At 42.8% G+C, this 27,735-nt stretch overlaps 2 protein-coding genes across 2 annotated transcripts in view; both read right to left on the bottom strand.

The window, feature by feature from the left end:
* ACOT7 (acyl-CoA thioesterase 7) overlaps positions 1–620 on the bottom strand; it is a 209,738-nt gene extending 209,118 nt beyond the window's left edge. Inside the window, exon 1 of the mRNA XM_063436456.1 lies at positions 501–620. Coding sequence (XP_063292526.1) covers positions 501–547 — 47 coding nt within the window. The 5' untranslated portion in view covers positions 548–620. The remainder of the gene's footprint in view (positions 1–500) is intronic.
* GPR153 (G protein-coupled receptor 153) overlaps positions 1–27,735 on the bottom strand; it is a 506,259-nt gene that overhangs the window by 384,094 nt on the left and 94,430 nt on the right. The window lies entirely within an intron of this gene.

Genomic DNA, 27,735 nt, shown 5'->3' with positions numbered 1-27,735 from the left:
GTGGGGGGGGGGGATGGACGTTTTCTGGTCTGCAAAGTTAAACCTGCACTGATGTCAAGGCCATGAATTGGCTATAAGATCCGGTCACATACTAGCCATGTCCTTTATTTGTAATTGTGTAACAAAACATCTACGGCATGATCTGCAAAACACACCCCACTCCAGTACAATGCCCACCCATGAGTGGAGATCTTACAGACAGACAGGAAGTCACCCTGGCAGATGTCCTATACCACCCAGCTCCGGTGCCAGTCTATGTAACAGCACCGTGCCCACCCTCCCAGTCTCACGCCCTGTGTGCGCTCACTGCGCCATTCATACGTCAGTCCCATAGAGGGAGGCTGCACCCACGTGTATGAGCCATACAGTCACTGCAGGGCCAGGTTTAAAGCCCCCGGGCCTGAATCCCCGCCCCTCCTCCCAATGCAGCGCTGATAGAAGGTGACTGGGGGTTTGAAGGTCCCCCTGTGTGAGGGATTGGGGTGCAGGGACTGCCTCACCTGCTGATCTGGATGGAGGAGGAGTCCTTAGAAAGAGACATTTCCATAGACTTGCAATGCAGCTGTAGTCAGTGAGACCTGGAGGAGAGAGCGGGATGTATCTCAGTACTGAGCCTGGAAGGGGAGGGGACTGAGTGACTGAATGAACTGGGTCCTTCCTGTAACTCAGACATCACTGAGCATCCACAGCCACACCTGGCAAGAATGGCAGTGTGTTAACCCATTCACTGCATCCCATGGGGAATATCCGGTGTATTAACCCATTCACTGCATCCCATGGGGAATATCCGGTGTATTAACCCATTCACTGCATCCCATGGGGAATATCCGGTGTATTAACCCATTCACTGCATCCCATGGGGAATATCCGGTGTATCAACCCATTCACTGCATCACATGGGTAATATCCAGTGTATTAACCCATTCACTGCATCACATGAGGAATATCCAGTGTATTAACCCATTCACTGCATCCCATGGGGAATATCCAGTGTATTAACCCATTCACTGCATCCCATGGGGAATATCCGGTGTATCAACCCATTCACTGCATCCCATGGGGAATATCCGGTGTATTAACCCATTCACTGCATCCCATGGGGCATATCCAATGTGTTAACCCATTCACTGCATCACATGGGGAATATCCAGTGTATTAACCCATTCACTGCATCACATGAGGAATATCCAGTGTATTAACCCATTCACTGCATCCCATGGGGAATATCCAGTGTATTAACCCATTCACTGCATCCCATGGGGAATATCCAGTGTATTAACCCATTCACTGCATCCCATGGGGAATATCCGGTGTATTAACCCATTCACTGCATCCAATGGGGCATATCCAATGTGTTAACCCATTCACTGCATCCCATGGGGAATATCCGGTGTACTAACCCATTCACTGCATCACATGGGGAATATCCATTGTATAACCCATTCACTGCATCACGTGGGGAATATCCAGTGTATTAACCCATTCACTGCATCACATGGGGAATATCCATTGTATTAACCCATTAACTGAATCACATGGGGAATATCCAGTGTACTAACCCATTCACTGCATCACATGGGGAATATCCAGTCAGTGTATAACCCATTCACTACACCCACATGGGGAATATCCAGTCAGTGTATTAACCCCGTCACTGCACCCATATGGGGAATATCCAGTGTATTAACCCCTTCGCTGCATCACATGGGGAATATCCAGAATATTCAGTGTATTAAGCCATTTGCTGCACCCACATGGGGAATATTTAGTATATTAACTCGTACACTGCATCCACATGGTGAACATTCATCCTTCGTGTCCAAGAAACAAAATAAAATATATTCACTTAAAGCTACAATTCTTTTTTTTCACCAACTTGTTTGTGTGTCGAAATGTGTAACTAAATGTTTTACATTAGGTTTAGAAAGTCCTGCCAATATGTATACAATTTAAAGCACAACGTTTATTATGTAGTGATAATAAAATAACAGACAAAGAGAAACATGATTAACAGATATTCTTTATTTTCTAGTTAAAGTAACAGATAAGGAGAGACACGTCTAGTGGATAAAAAGAAATTAAAATGTGGTTTGAATCATTGCAATTAAAGGAAGACGCCTAGCACCATAACCAGCTGGAGAAGACCTGATCTAAAACAACTTTAGATTAATGAAGCAGTTTTGGTGTATAAAGAAATAAAAATAGTAAACTGCGCTTAAAATTAGGTACGAATATACATACAAATACTGGAAAGGTCTTGTATCTTAAAAATAAAGAAAAACAACAAAAAATAGTGTAATATAATTTAATACAGGAGATTTAGCGAACACTCACACTTTATAGAGCTATAAGAGCTCTGATGTTATACGCGTAGATGGTATAATCCCTGTCTGTTGATATGAGGATGAGGGTCAGCAGTCTCAGTGCCAAGTAAGTATCACGAAAATGCATAAAAGGAAGAAGAAACAAGGAAGGCCAATAGTCCAATATGCTAAAAATCCATAGAAGGTAAATAGGCAATATCCTACTTACAGGAACTAGAGCAATGACCTACTCTAGTGATACGGAGCTTAGGTGGAATGATCTTAACCTAAATATGTATAGGATGTCTAAAAAGCCAGATAGTAAAAATTATATATAAAATTCCAAGGACTGGATCAAGTAAAAAAAAAGTACTTTGTTTAAAACCAAACGTAAAATAACAAAAAGTGTAAAAATATTAAATACAGAAAATATACCAGTCCACACAGAAATAAAAAGTCTGCACTTGACGCATTTCACCAAAGCTTTCTCAAAAGGGCATTATTCCTATTTGATTATTTAACCCTTAGATGAATGACCAATTATTATTTTTTGGGTTTCCTTCGCTCTCATTGGAGAGGACGAACCCATTATTTGTAACAATCTTATCAAAGAAAACATCACTAAGTCTAAGCTCTTTCAATGGTCCAAACTGGATATTTCCTAGTTGCTAATCTGGTTAATATGCCCCAATGGATGTTATATTCATCCCCTGTTGTTTGAGTGTATGGCTTGAAACGGGAGGCACCGAAGTGCTGGGTTCCCACCAAGGGGAATAGAGTGTGTCTGCAGAACTCTATAGGGGGTAACCCTTGTATATATACAAAAATAGAGCGGTTTAGGCGTAATCCTTGGCCAGAAGGCTTCAGGAGCGCCACAAAAAGAGGAGTCCTGCAGCTGTTGTCCTGCTTGTTTGGGGAAAATTTGGTGGATTTGAGCTGGGGTCTCTAAAGGGCAAGTAGCCACGTCATTAAAATATAGTTTTTGAAGAGTGACCTCACAGAGACATATGCATCATACTTAAAGGTTTGTACACAAACAGTGAATTGTGGTGAATTGCAACATTTAGGAAAAAACGTACAAGCTCTATGAAACCGCTTTTAAACAATGTGGAGAGCAAAAAAAAAAGGTTTAATAAGCTCGGACTAGTTTCAATTAAGGGGTATGGTTGTAATAAAGTTTGAGTATATTTTATTTTTATTTTTTTAGGTTATTGAGAATATCATGCCATATTTATACTATTTTCATAGATATGTCACCAACATCTTATTTTAAGCTGTAAGCTAATGCTCTAGATCAAGAAATATCTTTTTTTTCCTTTTTCTTTTTGCTTTGAGTGTTTCTTTTCCTTTTTTTCCCCTTTGTTATGAGGAAAAACATGGTACAATCTGCATAATTTCAAAATAATTGTATTAAGTAAGCAAAATAGTCTATTACCATATAATATTTTATAGTAACAATGCTTATATTTATAAACTATTATTTCAAGTTTTCAGACCTGGCTGTGACAAGGTGCTGTGAATGTTGATGACGAGGCTCTTTGTGAGGTTGGCATCTAATCGTAAACTTTGATAATATTATGTGATTGTACCAGTTCTAAAAATATGGAACAAGACTAGATTTTAGTGTTTCCATTTTTCTAGAATGACTGATTATTCACTGATTTAAGGAATTCATGTGTACAGGATGAGGTTTATCATAGCACGCTCCTAACAAATGAACATAACATTAAAAGAATGTGCTGTAAATGCAATCAAGCCCAGGTGGTTTGGTGGATGTACTGGTACTACTTATTGATTAATTAAAAATGAAAGTGTAGGTACACTGGACACAGAGATGGGTATGTTAGTTAATAAAGACCAGGAAAAGGCAGACATTTTAAATAACTATTTTTCTTCAGTATATATTAATGAGGATCCTATGGCAAGAGATGTGCAAATGATTGCTGCAGAATACTTGCAGATAACTTGTGATTGGATGACTCGAGACAAGGTGCTACAGCAATTAAAGAAAATTAATGTAAATAAAGCTCTGGGGCCTGGTGGTATTCACCCACGAGTACTTAAGGAGCTAAGTGGGAAAATAAGTGAACTTCTGTATTTAATCTTTCACTTTAGTTTGAAAAAACGGCACCTAAGAGGGAAAATGATAACATTATACAAATATATTCGGGGCCAGTACAAACCATTATCTGGAAATCTATTCATAAACAGGGCTATACATAGAACATGAGGTCACACATTTAGCCTGGAAGAAAGGAGATTTCATCTAAGGCAAAGAAAAGGCTTTTTTTACAGTAAGAACTATAAGGATATGTAATTCTCTGCCTGAAGAGGGGGTTTTATCAGAGTCCATACAGATGTTTAAACAGCAATTGGATAAATACTTGCAAAGACATAACATACAGGTATATAATTTCTAATTAGTGGGGTAATAGCTGCTTGATCCAAGGAGATATCTAACTGCATTTTGGGGTCAAGAAGGACATTTTTCCTAGTTTGTCGCAAAATTGGAAGTACTTCAGACTGGGTTTTTTGCCTTCTTTTGGATCAATAGCAAAAACATATGTGAGGAAGGCTGAACTTGATGGACGCAAGTCTCTTTTTCAGCTATGTAACTATGTAATCTCACTGAATTAACATTAAAATGGCAACGTCAGAATGTAATTTTCTTTCTGTTGAAATGACCTACAGATTTTGTAGGGTTACTGGCATGACATGGCATAACTCTTATTACAGCTAAACTATTTCCTTCCTTCTATGGGGAATAACTGGTAATTGCACTGAAGGACAGAATGGAACTTTTGAAACTAAGCAATTTAACAAGTACCCTGAGAAGTCTGGGAAGGGTGGGATGGAGGATCCTTAATGGACATAATATGTCTTTCTCTACATTACTTCTCTGGCAGTGACATAAGAGGGGTATGATGCTATGAAACAGAACCTGTGACAACACGAAAGGGTAAGACGGAGAAGAATGCACATAGGAGACTGATCTTGTGCTGGTAGAAAGGTTATAATTATAGTGATATCTCCTTTACTTTTTAAGAGAAGGCTGAATCTAAACAGTTGCCAGTTCTTTGGCTCCCCCTTGACAAACGGAAGCTGCAGAACGCAAGGAGGATACAAGTGGGTATTTAGGGGCTATCCACTCTGGATAGTACTGCCCAAGGCAAATGCCTCAGCTCTCTGTGTGTCTCTGTGTCCCCACCAGACCCTCAATGTGTCTCTTGGTCCCTTCCAGCCCTCTGTGTGTCTCTTTGTTGACACCAGCCCCACTTTGTGTCTCTTTATCCCCCTCAGCCCCTTTGTGTGTCTCTGTCCCCTTCCCAAGCCCCTCTGTGTGTCTCTTCATCCCCAGCCCCTTTGTGTTTTTCTCTGTTCATCTAGCCCCACTCTGCGTCACTTTGTCCACTTTAGCCTCACTTTGTGTCTCTTTATCCCCCTCAGCCCCTTTGTGTGTCTTTTTGTCCCCTTCCCAAAGACCCTCTGTTTGTCTCTTTGTCCCCTGGCATGTTTGTGTGTATCCTTGTCCCCCCAGACCTTTGAGTATCTCTTTGTCCCCTCAGCCTCTCTATGTGTTGTGAAAGAATTTACCTTGGTTCCAAGGTTAAAACGTATAGGTTTGATGGTATGCCCCCAGAGTAATCTATATCAATGTCTTTCTGTCTTCACCAGCTCTTCTGTGTGCTTCGTTGTCCCCCCAGCCCCTCTGTGTGTTTCTTTTTCCTCCCAGCTTTCTTAATGTCTCTTTGCCCACCAGTTTCCTGTGTGTCTTTGTCCCCCTCAGCCCTTCTGTGTGTCTCTTTGTCCCCACAGACCCTATGTGTATCTCTCTGTCTCTCTAGCTCTTCTGTGTACCTCATTATCCCCCCAGTCACTCTGTGTGTGTCACTGTCCCCTGAGTATATTTTATTTTTATTTTTTTAAGGTATTGAAAATATCATACCAGGGGGCCGGGCCGCCGACCTGAACGGTCGCAGGAGAGCCCAGCTCCTGCAAATCTCATAATAATAAGCCTGAAAACCGGGAATGTTGGCTACTTACCTGACCCACAACTGCGACCCTCGATGCATAAGGGCCACCGGAGCCGAGGAGAGGCTTACTCCTGGAGTTTAAGTCCCTCGGGGGAGAGATCTCTGCCGTACCAAGCGAGACTAGCCCGGCGGTGAGTGGACTGGACGTCCGCCGCTCCACTATCCTGCCCTACGGGGCCCAACGGAGGAGCTGCATCACTGCGGGCCCGGTCCCGATCCCCCCCCCTTTGGACCGGGGGGGTTATCCCGGTCCTCATCCCGTAACGGCTCTCGGAGGCAACATTATACCACCACGTGAGCTCAAGGCCCAAAGCAAGATGGCCGCCAGACCTAGGCCCGCTCCTATGAAGGCCTGCTTACAGCCTACCCACGCGGCGGACCCGCTTGTTCCAGATCATGCAACTGGGTGCACACAACTCTGGACAAAGCTGCACAAGGGCGAACGAGATCCTGTCCATCAGCGCCAACTCACCGGAGAATAAAGCCCAGTCGCCTGCACCTGTGGCTTCCTATGTTAGACAGACAGGAGAGCTACCAGCCGGACGGCAACACACCACGGAATGCTGACTGCCCCAACATCTGATATAACATCAAGGTACCCTCTCACTGGCACTTACCCCACAGAGCTTGCTAATTAGCACCGATATCCGGGACATTACTGCCCTTCAAAGGCACAGGCTGAGGGACACCTGGGATGTCCAAGTGTGCTGCTCCATGCTCGCTACCACGCTGAGGTACCCTGCCTCCCCATACTCCTAAGCAACACTAATTGGACTCTCACGCCTATCACACGGAGTCCTGCGGGGTGGAACCCCTCTCCAGACAACAGTCATGTAACACGTATTATGCTACTGCCTGCATTTTGTTGTCTTCTCATGCGAAGTTTTGTTTAGCATGAACATTTTACTACAGCGTATCATACTAAGCCTGCTTGTTATACAAAAAAAAAAAAATTGTGCAACACTCTTGTCATATCTTGTAATGCTCCTGTACCCTGTTATGTTTTACCTTAACCAATGGATATGTCTATGTAAACCTATTTGTCAATATCTGCACAACAAAAATAAAGAATATAAAAAAAAAAAAAAAAAGAAAATATCATACCACATTTATACTATTTTGATAGATATTTCACTAACATCTTATTTTAAACAGTAAGCTTGACTCTTTGTACCCACAACCCCTCTGTGTATATCTCTTTCCCCCAGCTCTTCTGTGTGTCTCATTGTCCCCCCTAGCCCCTCTGTGTGTGTCACTGGCCCCTTCCCCAGCCCCTCTGAATGTCTCTGTATACCTTTTCCCAACTCCTCTGTGTGTGTCATTGTCCCTTTTCCCAACTCCTCTGTGTGTGTGATTGTCCCCTACCCTAGCCCCTCTATGTATGTCCCTGTCCTCTTCCCCAGCACCTCTGAGTTTCTCTGTGTTCCCTTCCCCAGCCCTTCTGTGTGCATCTCTGTCCCTCCTCAGCCCCTCTGTGTGCCTCTTGTCCCCCCAGCCACTCTGTGTGTGTTTTTGTCCCCCGTAGCCCCACTGTGTGTCTTTGTCCCCCCCAACCTCACTGTGTGTCTTTGTCTCCCCCAGCCGCTCTGTGTGTCTTTTTGCCCCACAGACCCTCTATTTGTCTTCCCACCCCCTTTTTTATTATTGTGTTTTGTTTAATCAACTCTAATATAACATGCTTGTTATAAATACTTTTTATTTTTATTAATTGTTTTTATTTTTTAACTCACATGTTTACAGTTTATATATATATATTTATTATTTATGATTTTTATTTTTTTATTTTGTCCCATACATGTATGTTTGCTGTGATGACCAGCAGGTGGGGCAATTTCCCTTACATTATCAAAGATCAGATGTTCATTAGAAAGACAACCAAAAGAACGGAACAGCACAGTGTTTGAAAAGTTACTTCGTGTTTTTCATTTGGTCATCTTGTTTTTTTAACTGAGATATTTATAATTTATTATATTTCAATGCCTCTTAAACATCGAAATCATTGTATACATTGTTTGTTCTTACTAACCTATTCCATTTGTGTGCATGCATTATGCATCATTTTTGTAAAACCCTGTAAATATTAGGAATGTCTAATGGTAAAAATACACAGTTTTAAATGCATTGTCATTCACAAATTAAAAATGAAAGTCTTCTTCAGACAAGTAATACACTGACTGGACTGGGACAAAAAGTCGGTCCAGAAATTTGAAAGTGGAGCAGCAAATTCGAGGGTCTATGGCCTGAGACATGAATGCTCCTCAGATGGTACAGCAGTTCAATTCTTGCCTAGGTCCACCTACATGAGTTAGGAGAGGCTACCAATGGCATACTATGTGTGTATATATGGAAGCTACTTGTGTTTGTGGAGGATGCTTATGGGGTTGTATTTATGTGTTTGGATGTGCATGGACTGTTTGTGGTACAGTGTGTGTACATGTGTGTGTGTGTGTGTGTGTGTGTGTGAATAAAGGCGGTTTTCATGTAGGCCTGTTCGTAGTATGTATGTGTGTTTGTGTGTGTTAATGGGGCTGTGTGTTCTGTGGAGGGGGCTTTTTGTTGTATGTGTATCTTTGGAGAGGGTTGTTTCATGTGTGTGAAGTAGGTTCTTTGTAGAGTGTTTTGAAAAAATTGAAAAACATTATTAAAAATTTTATAAAAAGCCTGGTTTAGGGGGGCGGAGCCAGCGCCTGAGCGAGCAAGTCGCACCACTCGACAGCTCCGTGCTCGAAACCCGCTAAGCCACTTATTTCAGCGGCCAAAATACACCCCGAGACCCAAAAACCGGTCCATCGACCCCGCACACCATGGGGAAGAAGGCGAAGAAGAGCCGAGCCGATCTGGATCCCGGTTCCCAGGATATAAGCTCTTTTATGCGCCAGGCACAACGACACGCGCCCGCCAAGATGGCGCCGCAGGAGGCCTATACCTCCCAATCCTCAGACGAGGACAGTATACCGGGCTTTAAGCCCGCTCCCGGGAAGCTACAAACCCGACCTCTGCCGCCACAAGACCTAGGGGACGTGGCCCCAGCAACAAAGGCCGACATCAAGGCACTAGTGGCGGAAATCAAAGCGATGTTCGACGCAGACATGGCACAAGTGAGAGGTGAGGTCTCGACGCTCAATAGCCGTGTAGTGTCCATTGAAGAGTCCCTTAACCCCTTAAGGACACATGACGTGTGTGACATGTCATGATTCCTTTTTATTCCAGAAGTGTGGTCCTTAAGGGGTTAAAGGCACCAGGGTGGCACAAGCGGCCACAGATGCAACACTGGGATCCCTGCAAAAGCAATGCACCACGTTGACAGCCCAAATGGCAAGCATGGAGGACAAGGCCAAAGCAAGGAATCTGAGGATCCGTGGAGTTCCTGAAACGGTTACTACTGTGGAGCTGCCACATTACTGCAGGAGGCTCATAGCCACGTTGCTAGTCCCAAAGCAGGCAAAACAAGCAGGTATGGACTCATGCTTTCGCCTTCCTAAAGCGAACAAGGCACTCCAGGAAGCTCCTAGGGACGTGCTCATTAAGTTTGTACGGGACTCAGACCGAGGGGCCCTAATGGGAGCTGCAAAAGGCTCACCTACAGTTACATTTGAGGGTGACACCCTAACGCTATACAGGGACTTATCCAGGCAGACTCTCATGTGGCGCAGGTCACTTCGCCCTGTTACCATGCAGCTAAGGGAGAATTCCATCACCTACAAATGGGGCCCACACCGCCTTATGATGGAACGTGCAGGAAAGCAGTTATCCATGTCACACATCAATGAGGCATCTACCTTCTTACAGTCGTTAGGACTTTCACTGCCGGCAGCACCAGTGGGCGCCCGCCCAATGTGGAACATGGAAGACATCACCCCGTTCGCCCCCAGAGCAGTGACACCGAAGGCGACAGGCTCCTTAACCTGAGACCCTTTTAGTGGACATACCACCCACAATTGGATTCCGCTACACACTATTGCAAACCCGCAAAGTGGACTCGCAGTCTAAACCCACATACTGTTTATAATTGATGACTTTGTGTGTATAATGTGTTTAATGTTTAGTTTACACAGTTAAATTTTTCTTTAAAAATGAAACCTAGACTACTCGCATATCGCTGATAGCATGGACAGTCTTAAATTGATCGCAACTGGCTACGAAAGCAACTAGCCGGTAATTATGTGCAAGATGACACTCCCCCCCCCCCCTTGACCACAACTACTCCCCCCCTCCCCTTCCATCCCCCCCCCCCCCCCCCGACCAACCTAGAGCTCGCACGCAAAAGTAATCCTGGCATCCTACACCCGAGCTCCTATAGCTGGGTACAAGCGCCCTCCAAGATCGCAGCACCGAATTAAACTGCCTAGCAAGTGGGGGTTTAGAAGCAAATGTCAAAAATTAAAAACGGGTTGACTAGCAAAGGTGCAAATATTTTAAATATGTTAAGTTTTTGCTAAATGTGTTAAGTGCAAATGGATTATATGTATTATATACATATGTTCCTCTATACATACCTGATGTAAAACAAGTTCGAATTACTGCAAACCCACAAAAATAAAGAATTTCAAAAAAAATAAAAAAAAGCCTGGTTTACTCTTTGGCCAGGGATGGCGGCATGATAATAATTAGAGGTCTAGTGGTCAGAGTGAGTGGTCTGAACTTTCACAAATTTATCTACGTATGTCTTGAACAAAATCATGTTATGCATCATCTACATTTCTCAAGTTGGACTTTAAGGGGTCCTTCTTGGGCATAGAAACTCAAGAACATGCAAATGAGCACAGACACACATCGTCTTTTAGACTTTGTCCTGCATTTCTGAAGATAGTCTTATCAATGGACACTGTGTTAAACACAGCTATGTTTAAAATAATACATGGGCTATGATCCAAAAGGACCAGTGGCCAGAAACCAACCATTGACTGCAGTTTTTGACCTTGTGCAGCATGGGACATTTTAATTCAAATCGATAAACTGTAAAAATCTACAACTCAGCCACCTTTTCCAACTCACCATAAAATGTGCAATGTCCTTGTCAAGTCCTGCTTTAGTAAAATACCCCATAGGAGAGAATAAGCCCAAATCATTATGATTTGTAACATTCTTCAATCTGTTTGCTTATAGGCATGTTCAAGTGTTTATCATTCACCCAACTGCTGACAAGTCTGTCCAAATCGCTAACTAAATCACTAGAAGAACAGGCAACCTTTAGCAACTGAAATAAGAGTATTCCGTTTCTGATATTCTGGTGGCCAAATGTGGTAATGCATGATAAAAAGCAAAATTCTCATACAAGGATATTGGCATATATATAGGTGGCTCTAATCTTGGAGGGTCATATGAAGTGCATTAAAAATGTAGGCTCAGAGGAGCTGAATAGAATGCATAGCTGACTATTTCCAATTCAGCTATTTTCATCTTCACTTTGACTTCATACTTTAGTAAATATCTCTGTTGGTGTTTGTAAGGTGGAATGGCTACTTAGAATGCTCTCCAAAATATATATTTTCATGTCATCAATGGCAGGGTCAGTGTATGTGATGAATTCATGGCACAATATACCACAGGACATCAACAATCAGAAAGTTTGCAATCCTTTATAAATTCATATTCAGTACTTGCCCCGCAACACTACGTCCATTGTGTAATTAAATAGAACCAAGCAACAAACAGGGATTGCAAACAGTTGACAGTGTGGCACATGGTGTTTTCTGAAAACAGCAGAATCAACCTAGAAAAGAACCGCATAATGTGAATGTGAACATACATACACACACAAACACCACACACACACACACACATACAATATCGAGGTATATACAGTCACTGGCCACTTTATTAGGTAAAACAAACTAGCACTTTGTAGGTTTCCTTCTTATATCCAGAACAATCTGAATCATTTCTGAATTAATCAAGGTTCTGTACGCATTTTCCATGATGATTTGATAGGAGTTCTGAATATTATTTAGACAAACATACGTTCTCCAAACTTTCTGTCTCTCTTTATGCCGGCAATGCTCTATTGTAAAAGTAGTGCATACCTTGTTGAAATTATTTATTTGAAAATCTCTATACTGTCTCCGAAGAGAGAAACACATGACCAGCAATATTCAGTTATACTGAAGCATTCAGCAAGGATTTAGATGATCACGTGAGTTCTACAGCAACATCAGTCTCTACTGTTTAGGAGTTAAATCCCTTTGTTTATGCAGCCCTAGCCCCACCTCTCCTGGTTGTGACTAAACCAGCCTCCAAAAAATATTTAATTGTTACAGCACAGTGTGTTTTCTTTAGCGGGTCTTATCCACTGCTCTGTTTATTGAACTTTAATAGCACACAATAGGATATTGCATTAGACTGACAGGAAATTAACAGAGCAGGAGATAAATACGTCTAAATTAAACACACTGTGCTATAAGGGAAGCTAAAACATTTATAACCTTTTTTTCAGGAAGTGTGTAGGGATCTGTGTGAGTCACAGACAGCGGAGGTGGGGCTAGGACTACAGAAGCAGAAAGGAATTTCACTCAGAAATAGCACAAAATTGGGCACAGAATGAGTCATTTAATTTTTAAAAAAGGGTATTAATCAAAAAATGTAAAACGTTGTCCACAACATCTGTAGGGCCTAAGGTTGCCTACCCCCCCTTGCTCCCCCCCACCCCAGACTAGGAATAATGTAGCCATTTTTGCATTGCAACACAGTAATAAGCATATTTTCCCCCCTACTTTTTTGTCTTGCTGAATGTTACCCCAAATCTTTTGCATGGACAATTTTCAACCGAGCTGAACTGCCACATGAATGCTTGTTGGAGAAGGAACTAAATTGGATTTTTGGTAAAAAATAATTCAGCTAAACCAAATTTTCCTGTTATGTAATATGCCCTGGACGCTGGAAGAAGTAGGACATCTGTGCAGCCACTTACACTGAAGGAGCAACCACAGAGACTTGCTCCCAGTTCCACCTGCCCAGCTTTACACTCACGGCATCTGCTGCCTGGAAACGACCGCATACTGAGAGGTAAGATGCAAGCAGTCCCTGCTTCCCCAACCACTTGACACTAGAGAATTTGGAGCAGCCTCCGCTCCCCGCAACCCGTGGCCATAAAGGTAGAACTCAGGAGGCAGATTTGGTTACTGTGTGTTACTGTAACAGTGTGTGTGCCTGTGTGTAACTGTGTGTCCTTGTAACAGTGTCTGTGACTATGTTTGTGACTGTGTGCCTGTAATTATGTATGTGGTGTCTGACTGTGAGTGTGTGTACTTGTAACCAGAGGCGGCTCTATAATTAGGTGGTTCAGGCGGCCGCCTAAGGCTTACTGCTGGCTGGGGCCTCGCGGCCACCTAAACCACCTTAGGGCAGACTGTGTCGGGTCCTCGGTCAATGATGGGGAGAGGGCCGGCAACTTGCTCAGTATGCCGCTGGGTGCGAGGCTCCTCCTGGCTGCCTGACCCGGACAGAGAGCACCCATCGCAGACACTGGTCTGCAGCTCTGATGTGTGCACAGCTGCAGACCATGTGTCTCGTGAGAACTGGCCAATCAGAGCATTGCTGTGGGTTGCCACTGCAACGCTCTGACGGGTCATGCAAGACACATGGTGTGCAGAGCTGCAGACCGGATATCACCACCGGACCACTAGCAAGCCCACTGGATTACCAGGGAGCCCACACTGGACCACCAAGGAATTATAAAAGGTATTAAGTCCCCCTTTCCCCATCATCCCCCTCTCCCCATCACTCCCCTCTGCCTCTCACTATCACCCCCCTCTCACTATCACTATGTCACACCACCCATATGTGCAGTGTGCCGCTTGTTAATTCCAATAACCCCTGTTCACACCTCCACAATCCGCAATTACATGAACGTTCCAAGCGGTTGGTGACCGCTGTTCGTATGTGCGAACACGTGGCCGTCTTTAGATATGAACAGAAATAGCGGTGTTTGGAACTAAAATCAGACACTCAAAGGTGCGAACACCGCTGGGACTTTCTCCTTCCGTTATATTCATGGGGATTCAAGTGAACAGAGTGGCGTTCGGGGGGAACAAACCCCCGAACAAGATACACCTAACAAATGTACGCACAAAGAGTTTTGTATAGGTTTTTCATGTAGTTTATACTCCTGAAAGAGAGCCTGATTTCATGGAACCTTTTTGGGCAGGCGCCTCGTGTGCGGTCAGTCTAAACTATACCCCGGTGGCGTTTCGGCCGCATTCATGGTATATGAGGGTTTTTCGGATATGTTGAGCGTTTAGATCCAGGCTATCCAGGGATATAGGACTTAAGGGGATACCTTGTGGGGAAATGTATGTTTTGAGGTGATTCATATTGTACATGTCCTGGACCTGAGAATTAATGTAATTATGTTGTGTACTTTGTCTCCGTCTACTCTCATGTCCAGTGGGGAATGCCCCTGGAATGTGTATTTGGAAACCCCTTGCATGGTGATTCTCATAAAAGGCCATGTGTGGCTCCACTAAAATCAGTTATACCCCCAGAGCTGAGTGTCGTCCAGTTTCTGGTGAGGAGGTGGGAGATTCCTGGAGTATTTTCCTGTATTTGGCTGTTCCCTTGGAGTATTCTACTTGTACCTGAGTGTATGTTGGAGAAATCAGCAGAGGAGAGTCCCTGCTAGGACTAAGGCTCCACTTCATTGAGTTCACAGAGGAACAAGTACCAGTGGAGTAGTAGTGCCAAATGAATCGTGGATGGAGATTGACTACTCCATTCTTAAACGGCCCACGTTAAAGTATCTCCTAGAGGCAAGAGGTATATCAGCAAGTAACGGCAGAATACCGAACAGATGACAGTTCGGTTCCCGAATGGAGCAGTTCGGCACAAGACCGGGAACAAACAGAGTTCCAACGGGAATTATAATTTAGTTTGTCGTTTTATGGTGAAAATCCATCCACAGATATTATTGCACAAATCATGTCAGAGGTCCAGGAATTCGTGCTGAGGCAAAGAGACCAACAAACGCCGGAAAGAACCCAAGCAGCGACAGTGGTGCAAGAGGGTAAGCCCAAAATACACCAGAGGCATACCGAAGGCGGTTTAGAGACTTAAAAAAGACAGACAAAGGTTCACATGCTGAATGGGCCTGCCAGTTACATTGAACTCCCCTTGCGTGGGTACGTGCACACAAAGCCCGCACAATGGAAGACTTGATACAATTAATACTAATGGAGCAATTCTTCAACTGGCCGGCACCAGACATCCAGGAGTGGGTAAGGGACCGCAATTCTACTTCCATCATCGAAGCAGCAAGGCGGGCCGATTAATATATGGATGCCCGCAGACAGAGGAGACCAGTCCAGTCCAGGCCCTTCTTCAGACCTGCAGCAACACCAGTACCTTGCAGGCAAGCTAATAACCCGATGGCTCAACAACCTCGCTTCCAGTCGCAAATTGCCTACCGATTGCCTCCTGCCGGCTTAAACCTGAATTGGGGAGTGGGGTCTGGAGTGGTGGAGGTGGGGTTGATGCCAGAGCTACCGGCAGAAGTGCTGTTGGGGAATGACCTGGGGATGCTCATGTCAGCTTTTGAGCCCCAGGCTACACCAGAGGAATTATACCCGGTAGTCACCAGGCAACAAACCCGCACCAGAAACCACAGCTCACACCTGGAGGCTCAAGTAAGAGATTGTTTCCCATCCCTAGAGTGTGTACCCTGGACTGCGCCCACAGAGTTTGAGAAAGAGGTGACCACAGACCCCACATTGCAGGTTTATAGGGACAGAGTCACCTCTGGCCAGGCAGGGCTAGAGGGGGAGAGATATGTGTGGAATAAGCAGTTGTTATACAGGGAGTCTGAGAGGATAGTGGCAGGGTATGAACCGATCCCCACTAAGCAGTAAGTGGTAGCCCAGAGGTACCGACAGGAGCTGCTACGGATAGCACATGACATCCCACTTTCCGGGCATTTAGGGGTGAACCGAACCAGATACCGGCTTGCCCAAAACTTCTTTTGGCCGGGGATTTCCCAGGATATTCGGCGGTATTGCCAAACTTGCGAGAGTGGGTAAGAGGGGAGACTGCCGCAAGGCTAAACTCCACCCTCTCCCCATAATTGAGGAACCGTTCAGCAGGATAGCAGTAGACCTGGAGGGACCTTTAACTAAGCCTAGCCCCTCTGGCAAGAAATATATCTTGACGGTAGTGGACTACGCTACCAGGTACCCAGAGGCGGTGGCGCTTACCAACATCCAAGCGGAAACCATAGCCGAGGCTCTCATGCGAATCTTCTCCCGCATGAGATTTCCTCGGGAGAAAGTGTCAGATCGGGGTACTCAGTTCACCGCAGAGATCACCCAACACCTCTGGAGCCTCTGCTCCCCTTACCACCCACAAACCAACGGTCTCTGCGAACAATTCAATGGAACATTAAAGCAAATGCTCTGGACGTTCGCAGAGACTCACCGAGATTGGGAGTGATTCATGCTGCACCTCCTGTTTGCTTACCGGGAGGTACAGCAGGAATCTACAGAGTTCCCCCCATTCAAGTTTCTCTTTGGGAGGCAGGTGAGGGGAACCTTAGACCTTATCCGAGAGCACTGGGAGGGGGAGGGGCTTCTCTTTAATCATGCTCACAGAGACATACATTCACACACACAAGGATACTCTCTGTCAGACACACTCTCAGGCACCTACACAAGTAAACTGTGCATCAATGTGTATATGTGACAGTGTGAATGTATTGCAACTCAATTTTTTCACTTTTTTGTTAGTGGGGCCTCATGTTTGAGTTTCGCTGAAGGCCTAATAAAGTCTAGAGCTGCCTCTGGTGGGAGCTGTGTGCATAACTGTGATTGTATCTGTTTGCCTGTGACTGTTTGTGTTACTGTCTGCCTGAGGCTGTCTGTGACTGTGTGTGTGTGTGTGTGTGTGTGTGTGACTGTCTGTCTGTGACTGCATCTGTGACTGTCAGTAACTGTGTGTGTAACTGTCTGCCTGTGACTCCATCTGTGACTGTCTGCCTGTGACTGCATGTTCGACTGCCTGTGACTGTATGTGTGACTGTCTGCCTGTAACTGTGTGTGTGACTGCCTGTGACTGTTTGCCTCTGACCTTGTGTGTGACTGTCTGCCTGTGACTGTCTGTGGGACTGTCTCCATGTGACTGCGTGTACGACTGTCTGCCTGTGCCTTTGTGTGTGTGTGACTGTGTGATGCTGCCTGTAATTGTGCGTGTGACTGCCTGTAACGGTGTGTGTGACTGTCTGCCTGTAGCCGTGTGTGTGTGACTGTCTGCCTGCAACTGTTTGTGTGGGACTGTCTGCCTGTAACTGTGTGTTTGACTGTGTGCGAGTGACTATGTTCCTGTGGCTGTATATGACAGTATATGTGTATAACTGTGTGCATCTGACTGTCTTTGCCTTGCAGTGAGCCGACAGTCGTTATATAACGTCATCCCAGCATCGGCGTCATTACAGGAGCGCGTGAGGGACCTGTGCAGGAAGAGCACAGAGAACCCAGCAGCAACCATTGACCACCAGGGACTGAGGATCCATTCCATCCCTCCCAGAGCTAGGTAGGGAGGCTAGGTGGACCTCTTAATTATGAAATGTGTTTATGTATGTGATGTTTGTGTGTGCATGTCTAATTATGTGTGTATGTGATTTTGTATCTGTGAGTGTATGTGTGTGGGTCTGTGATTGTGTTCTATTGTGTTATTGTGTGTGTAAATAAATGTGTATGTGTTTAGTAGATAGCTCCCTTATTTGGTGTCCTTAAATTTTGCAATCCCACATAAGGATAACAAGTAAGAGAGTTATATATTAAACAACTAAAAGATTACAATTAAGAAAAGGGCATTTTGAATTTAGATCTTTTAGCTATTTAGTAGATAACTCCCTAAATTGGTCACCCTTTTGTGAGATTTCCATATTTAAAGATACCAAATTAGGGTGTGGTTTAGCAGATAGCTCCCTTATTTGGTGTCCTTAAATATGGCAATCCCACATAAGGATAACAAATAGGGGAGTTATACGATAAACAAAGATTGAAGTTAAGAGGTGTCAGCCAGTCCACAACAAGAAATTCGGGTGGCTAATGTGAATTCTATGCAAATTTGTTGTCTCATGCCAGCATGCAAAGCATGCTGGCATCAGACAGAAAAAGGCAGCACATTACCCCATCCTCTAGTGAAAAGTTTTAGTACCCCGCCAGTTTTGACTGTTTTGTATCTTATCTGCCCCCTATACATTGTTCCTAGAGTCGCCACTGTGTGTCTGCATGCAGTGGCGTACACACAAGCCATGGGGCCCCGGTGCGAAACTGATCCGTGCCCCCCCCTCCCCTCTCTCCCCCGATCCGTGCTCCCCTCTCTCCCCCGATCCGTGCACCCCCATCCCCCTGACACATACATACATACATACAGACACACAAACATACACCCAGACAGACACACACACATACATCCCTCGACAGACACATACATACAGACACCATATATATACACCGACACATACATACAGAGACACAGGCACACACACACACACACATAGACACAGACACACACATACAGAGACACACACACAGAGACACACACACATACATAGACACAGACACATACATACGGGGCCCCATGGATTGTGTATACATCACTGCATACATAGACACACACACATACAGAGACACACACGTACATACAGAGACACACACACATACATACAGAGAAACACACACATACAGAGAGACACAGACACACATACAGACAGACACACATACAGAGACACAGACACACACACATACAGGCACACACACACATGTACATACAGAGACACAGACACACACACATACAGAGACACACACACGCAGAGACACAGACACACACACACACAGAGACACACACACACAGAGACACACACACACACACATACATACATACATACAGAGGCACACACACACACACATACAGAGAAACAGACACACACACACAGAGACACACGCAGACACATACAGAGACACAGACACATACAGAGACACACAAACACATACATACAGAGAAACACACACACATACACAAAATGTTTCCTACCTTGTTACTTTCCCTGGGGTCCTGTGGTTAAGCCTGATGGGAGTCAGAGTTCCCACTCTGACTCCCTCCTCCTCCTCCTTCAGGCGGGGATAGCTGGGAGGAGTGACCGGTGAATCACTTCCTCCCAGCGATGATGTAATCACAGGGGGCCCGGTCGCGCTCTTAAAGTGCCCAGCGCAGACCGGGCCCCCTCACAATCCATATCCATTGGGTGACCCTGACAGCATGGGCCACCCGATGGACCCCTCCATATGTGGCCCCGGCGGTTTTCCGCGCGGGCCGGGGCCGCAAAATGTGGCAGCAGGCCTGGTACCCAGTCGCAGGGGTCCGCAGGGCAGCCGGGCCCCCTGCGACCGCGGGATGTACGCCACTGTTTGCATGTGTGTTAGTGTGTGTCTGTGTATCTATGTGTGACTGTGTGTCTATGTATCTGCACCTGTGTGTAAATGTATCTGCATGTGTGTCAGTGTGTATATATGTGTATGTGTATATGTGCATACATCTCAGAATCCCGCCAACACCACACACAAATACACCCTGCATTTCAATGTTAACACTACATACAAACCCCATCATTATATATAACCACACCACTGCATTCAAAAACCACACTAAACACAAAAGCATGCTTGCATTCAAACGTCAACACTACATACAGACACACCCCTACATTCACTCACACATACTTCATTCAAAAACATGCTTACATTCAAACACAGAAATACTGCTCAGTGCTAAATACATTTTAAAAAATTAGGTTGTTTTTTACATTTTAAAGTTGGTGTTTGGGCGGGGGCACAAATAGGACCCGCCCCGGGTGCCAAACCCCTGGTGTGTCTACATGTGTGACTGTATGTTACATAGTGTATGTGTCTGGCTTTGTGCACCTTATTACTGTGTTACTGTGTCTGTCTGACTCTGTGCATCTGGATGTGTAACTGTGCGTGCGCATGTGACTGTGTGCATCTGAGTGTATGTATGTGACCATGTGTCTTGGTATATGTATAAGTAACTATGTGTATAATTGTGTTATTGTTTATGTTGCAACTGTGTGTGATTGTTTGTTTGTTTGTCTGTGCATGTGACCGTGTATGTCCATGTTTGTGTGTAAGTGCATTTATGATTGCATATCTATGTATGCATTAATGTCACTGTGTATGTATGTGGGAGTCAAAAAAAGGAAAGAGGGTTAAGAAACAAACAAGAGGTAAGAAGGACTAAGATATACAAAAGACATAACGTGGGGTAAGAGACACACAAGAAGGTGAAAAGGGTTAAGTGACGCACTTGGTTGAAAGGGCGAAAAGGCGATTAGAAGAAACTCACAAGAAGGGTCAGGAGATACATACAAAGGGATGAGCCCAAAAGCAACACATAAAAGTTAAAATGTTTGGGAGGGAGGTTTCCAACATGCATTTCCACCACAGGTGGCAAATGACCTGTGTATGGCTCTGATATATACATTTATATCTATTCACAAGTTGTAATACTAAATTTGGAGATTAATAAATGTTGTGAAAAGCATCTGGATTTTTGCTTCCACGTACCCCAGAGGGATTAATTTTTCCTCACTGTGCTAGACTAGATTCAGAATATAGTGTATAACCCCATGAATCAAATACCTTTAGGTCTTTGGTACAGACCTCACCTGAACAGACTATTGTTCCCAGACATGGCAGCTCTCATTGTGCTGTCCTTTGGTACTTTGTGTAATCCTTTGATCAATACCATAGAGAAGTGCTCTCTTGTCTAGTTTACAGATCATAGATAAGATCATCAAAGCACCCAGGTGAATGAATTCCAAACTGGTCCTTAAATATCCTTTAATTCATAGTGACAACAAGATCTGTTTCTGCCAAGAAAGCTAACATGTTGTTACTTTGAAAAGTTACACTCATGCGACCATCTCCGTCCGTGTAACCTTTGAACCTACATGAGTCCTTCTATATAATTAATAGAGATATCTGTTTGTGACTGCAACTCTTTCTAAAGAAAATTGCCTGGGCCCAAACAAGCTTCCTTTTCATCGCAGCTGTGTGATACATCGCATACTAACACAAACTGATCATGCATGATTACCTGCGATCTAAAAAGAAACCATTACAATACATTTTAAAAGAAGTAAATTAAGTTATGCAAATGTGTATGTATTGCCAAATTGGAAAATGTAAAATTGACCGACTGTCGCTACGTTTTCCTAATGCTGAAACAAAATGTTTTATAAATAGAGCTATTCTATAGCACAGGAGTGCTCTGGGATGCAGATATAAAGGAACGCTCCAAGCACCATAACCACTACAGCTTGCTGTAGAGTTTTTGGCCGCCTTCAAAAACAAGCAACGGAAAGTTTAGCTGAGCTAGCTCACTGGCTAAAAGTGCGAGCTGATTGTTTTTGTTTGATGACCTCAACACCAGTTAAGACACCAACAATTTCTAAAAGATTTTAACTACTTACAATGAGGGGAGGTGGCGCCTGGTCCCTCCTGGCATCATTACCACTACAAAAGCTATAGTGGTTATGGTACTTTGGAATGTTCCTTTAGGCGGTAGAAGCTGATGATTATGGGATAGGTTTTGCTGTATAGATATAGACATACATAGTGTATGTGTGTATAGATGTACTATATATAGAACTTTACTTATTTTTTTAATTTATTTTTTTATAGTTATATTTTTATTTTTCATAATTTCATTTTGGTTCTGATTGCTCCATAGCCGGGTCACCAAATCCAGTTTATATTCACATGACGCACTCCCTTCCTTGACCCTAGACCATACCTCTACTATACAAGTGTACTGAAACATTCGACTGGTGTGATATACATGTTGACATATGAACAGAGAGCGTGAGAAAGTGTTCATGCAGGCACCATATCTTCAAATATCTTCTCACACATGCAGCACGCTGCTAGCTATCAATCACCGCCATATATAATATTAACGCCTAACAAGTTTTAACCTAGGACTCTTAAAAAAAAAATCACTTTCTTTTTTTTTTTTTATATATATATATATATATATATATATATATATAGTCTTGTGAATTCTGCAACTACAGAGAAAAAAGGCTGGTAGAAAAAAAATACAAATTCTCTAGTGTCACCTTAGGCTGAATCTTTGTTTAAATCTTCAATAAAAAAAAAAAAAAATCAGGCAAGGGAAACGATGGCTTCTCTGTTCTACCTGGGGATTATAACTGAGTCCTTTAATGGGTGCGTTAGATCAGATTCACATTTTCCCATGTATAAGCGAGTGTCATTGTTTCTTTGCCTTAAGGCACAATGGCATGTGTTCCAAACACAAACAACTTGTTTTTTTGTAAACTCCTTTAGGGCAAAGATTTGCACGAATTCTTGCAGTGTAGTCTTCAACTGAAAGCATTGAGCAACACGTCTTCCCAATGTGTCTCTCACCTCTGGGTTGCTTAAATGGTTAATTCCTTGAATATTTATAACTGTAAAAAAAGAAAAGTAAGCAATTTATTGCAAGGGTTAAGATAGACCGAAACTTGACAGTCACGGCTTTCAGGGTCATAGCAGAGGCTTGTGTTTCCCAGAGCTGATTAGAATATATTTAATGTAATGCCAAGAAAGCTTTGAGAAGTTACTATACTTGAATCATAAGCCAGGCATCACCTAAACATGTATCATGAATTTGTAGCAATTTAAAAAGTGTCTGTCTATTTACCTGTTTATCACAATACAGTGGGTAAATGACATACTGAAAGCAGGGTATTTTTAAATCAGACTTATTTTGATGTTCTTAGATTACCACTGCAGACAATCACGTGTTTTGGTTGCTGTGGTCCTGCCTTTTTAGGCGTGTGGTGTAAAATATTGTCAGTTGAGTAGATACGGCAATGTTTGGATTGCAGGGTTAACGCACCTCCAGTGACTGTCTTCTTGACAGCCAGTAGAGGCACTTCTGTTAAATAACCAGGTCAGGCTCAGTTCTTGCTCAATAGGAACATTTGATTGGCGCAGTGTGACTTTTTGATGCACATGCGCACTAGCCTGCCAATGCTTTCCTATGGGGAAGCATTGGATTGGCTGAGATTATAAAGACTGATGATCTCAGCCGTGACTGGGGTGGCTGCAGTGAGAAAAGTGCGTCGCCAGGTATAAGGTAAGTAAATCTCTTTTTTTAACCCTTGTTGAGGGGAGGGCACACATAAGTAGTGAGAGATCATACGATAGTGTTAGGAATACATGTATGTATACCTAATTCTATGGTACTGAAGTGATAACAATTTCTTTTCACTAATCACAAAAAAAAATCCTCTCCATTCTGATGCTGTATTAAAACATTAACTGAGTGGTGTGGCACGTATACAAAATATATAATGGGGGTCATATATAAAAGTGGTCTGTTCTAAAAGGTAGTCTATATTAGTAAAAGTGGGACAATCCCCATGGGACCAGCAGACACACACACACACACCATTGGTGATTCCTCTTCTTTTACATTTTTGCACCATGTTTTAGAACAGAACACAAAATATATATCCTCCCATGTGTAGGTAAGGCTACCATTGTTATAATAGGTTTTCTTTATTAATCTACTGTAGTGTGTGCTTCAAATATTTTTTTTTCTAAGCTCACCCTTTCTCCGCTCCCTGACAAACTGCAGTATTGTTGTTTTGCTCTAAAATACTGTTGTACATTATGTCATGGTTTCTGGGTTTTTGGGAGTTGCAGTTCAGTTAATCACTGTATACAGCAGAAATCTGAGCATTGAACTACAACTCCCAAATAACATTTCTGTGCCTATAAAACTATATATATATAACATGCCTAGCAGCACTTAGAAAGTTAAAGAGTTAATTTGAAGAGTAAACAGTGATTTAAAGTGGTCACTGTGATAGGAGTCAGTATGTGCAGTGTTTCCACTTTAAACATTGCACATACTGAGTTTTTTGCACTTGTGTGTTGTTGGATAGTTACACCCCCAGCACACATGACACTGGCGGCCCAGTCCGGGCTGGCAATGTCATTTCTGTGCATAAAACCAATCTCTTGTCAGCGCCCACTGCAATCTTCCTGCAAAGGGGAACTAGCTCTCCCCTCCCACCTTCCCTCCCTCCTGCCTCCCTCCTTGCCACATTTTTTTTTTAAATAACAAAAATCCCTCACTCCTCCCCTCCTCCCTCCACCTCCTCCCCTCACTGGCCTGGAGTGATCTGAGCCGGCGAAATGGTCCAATCATAGGCTTCTCTATTGACTAGAAGCCTGTGATTGGACAATGCACGGCGCCAGAGATGTCAAAGGGAAGCGCAGAAGTTCAGCACCGATAACTTAGCCTGGAGCTGGATTTCAGGTAAGTAAAACTTTTTTTTTTTTTTTACATGTGTTACTATGAATTGAGATGGGAGACCTTCTCTACAGTGCCCAATAGGACACACTACAAGGGATCTCTCAAAAAGATTATAGTAACCCTTTAAGGAAGTATCATCATGAGTCACTTCACAGTTTGGTGAGAGCTCATTACAACACTGCATAATTTTTTAACCCCTTAAGGATCAAACTTCTGGAATAAAAGGGAATCATGACATGTCACACACGTCATGTGTCCTTAAGGGGTTAAATAGCAGAAGTTGCAGGAACTTGAAATGAAGTGTCTTTTTTTTGCATATATTTATTTTGACAATATGTAATGCATTAAAGAAAAGAATGAATTAGCTCTAGCCTAATGTGTTACTTTGTGAAGATTTTCAATGTATTATTCCTTCTGCTATTTAAGAAAATGAAAAGTTCCCAATTAATAATAAACAAATGGGCAATGGTTCAGTCATCATTTATAGTAGCACCAACACTGGGTAGTAATCTGTCTGGCAAACACTGTCTCTCAGACAAACTGCAATGCAAGCCTCACTTTCCATTATAGGCCTGGATTTAATAAACTTTCCTATGATTCAATACCGTTAAAAAATACTTTACAAATGATTTACCTACTGAAGTACCTGTTAAAGCATATGGAAGCTTGTGTAGATAATTCATTTAGACAGTTATTCTAACAATACTGCATCAGTTGGAAAGCTTTTTAACCCCTTAAGGACCAAACTTCTGGAATAAAAGGGAATCATGACGTGTCACACATGTCATGTGTCCTTAAGGGGTTAAATCTAGGTCATAACTGCCAGAGGGGATCGCGGCCTTGATTCAATATTTTTTGGATACGTTTTTTTTGTCAATTCTTTAATATTTTTTTTTATAAACAATTAAAATAATTTAATATTATGAAAAATAGTTCAATATTTTTATATAGTGACATATTTTTTTATATATGATATATATTTTCTATGTTATAATATTCTGAAACTTTACCTTATGCTGTGGACAACCATGATACTGAGATAACATAGAACACAATTAAGGGCAGAGTTGGAACTCTCCCATTAAATGCTGCCTTCTTCCCCCGTCCTATTGTTTTTATTTTGGGACAGCGGAAAGCATAATGGATGACATTATGGCGTGCCGCAAACACCAAAGCCAACATTTGTGTGTGCCTATAAAACGCGTGTCTGATGCATATTCCAAATTATGGGTGTTGGTTCGACCTGCAGTTCCTACACACGTGTGGGATGATCCATTGCACTTAAGCCTGATGTTTTCTCACGCTTTTGAAGTAATTATTTCAACTCACTACAAATCTCTCAGCTGCCTGTAGCCTCACCTGGGAAACGCCAAGTGAAACTGCTTAGTCAGTGAAACTGGGTGGGAGATCCCCTGCGCTTGCAGTTGTGCAAGTCTGGGCGACTCACCTTAGTCCTTTCAATATGCAGGGCACGGAATGTGGGAAGGAAAATCATTGCAACAATTGTTACCGTGCCTCACAGACGTGTGTCAAGGCATCTGTCCTCAGTCAATGGGTTTCAACAGGCAATGGGCTCATTCACTAAGCTGCAGATTGTGGTGAAATCAAATCTGGATGCATTAACCCTAGGCCAAGCTAGGTACATAGGGGAGAGTTGCTTTTTAAAACCTAGTCATTGAGGCCTACATCTTGGTTAGATAGAAAGAGAACATTGCACATATATAAAATGGTGAATGTATCAGTATTGTCAGTGATTTGCTAGCCTGCCGTTCATGTCAAGGGGTTTCTTTAACCCTTTTACATAGTTAGTAGAATAATGCCGTATGGACATAATTCTATATGTGACCCCTCTCAAAGAGCATTTTAAAGGGACACTCCACTGCCCAAATACAGAATAAATCAAAATCCCTGTTTAATAGGTATATCGCATATAAAACCTTGCATGCATTTAATTGTGCATTTTTTTCATTGGGGTATATCTAAAAACAGTATGCAAAATCTGCATTATTCGTGTCTGAACCCTTTACAAGCCCTCCCCTTACAACTCTGACCAGACTTTCTGTAGCTGTCCTATCACAGACTTCCCAATACAGCTCAATGAGAAGTATTTGCAAGGCAGATGCTCTGAGCCATTACTCCACTGAGCTAACCAAACCAGGAAGTAAAATGACCTGTTGTTTGATTGACAGCCAGGGGGTGTAACAAGGTCAATTTATAAAAGTGTCAATATATATATATATATATATATATATATATATATAGATATATATATATATGTGGCAAACTCCACACATAAATCATTTCAGCAAGCTAAAGGGCTTTAGCAGTCTGGATTGTCCCTTTAAACTAAAGTTTTGTCACCTAAATCCAACACTGGGCAAATTCAATGTGAATTTAACATTTTAGGCCACAATAGCCAAATTTAAAAATAGTCCTAAAGCCAGTTATGCTTTCAGTTAAGCACTTTTTGACTAAAATTTTAAATTCACACTTTATTGAATCATTTTACTTGTGTGTGCTCTCTGTCCATTCTGGGATAGCAGCCCAGCACACCCATTGTTTTATATAGATTGTTCTATGGGTTAATTATGATTGCCTAATCTCACTCAATAGACTTCCTCAGCCAAGATAGGAAAGCTCCCAATTAAGATGAGACACAAACAGTGCCAACATGTTGCATCATGAGTTACATCCTCAAATATTTTATTGTCAAACTTGTGTCGGTTTTAATAATCACCCTTTATAACTCAAAGCGCAGAAACACACTTTTAACAAAAACAAACCATAAATCAGGAGCTCGTTGGAAATCATTCGTAAGTAAAGAAAATTTAAGTTTTAAACATATTGGATCTTTTTTTTTTTTTTTTTTTTTTAACTAAATAGTGAATTGCAGTAAATTTAAAACAAAATTGCAAAATTTAGCCAAAAAAGCAGATTTGGAAAAAGTATAAAAAAATATAACCTCATCAAAAATCAAGATTTTGCAAGTAAATTGACTACCAGAACCTGTAAGTATAAGTCTTAGTGTGTATATACTAGTGTGTGTTAGTGTTTGTGTATGTGTG

This window comes from Pelobates fuscus, chromosome 11, assembly GCF_036172605.1.
Source record: "Pelobates fuscus isolate aPelFus1 chromosome 11, aPelFus1.pri, whole genome shotgun sequence".
Taxonomy (NCBI): Eukaryota; Metazoa; Chordata; class Amphibia; order Anura; family Pelobatidae; genus Pelobates; species Pelobates fuscus.
This window is presented reverse-complemented; position numbering and strand designations above follow the sequence as displayed.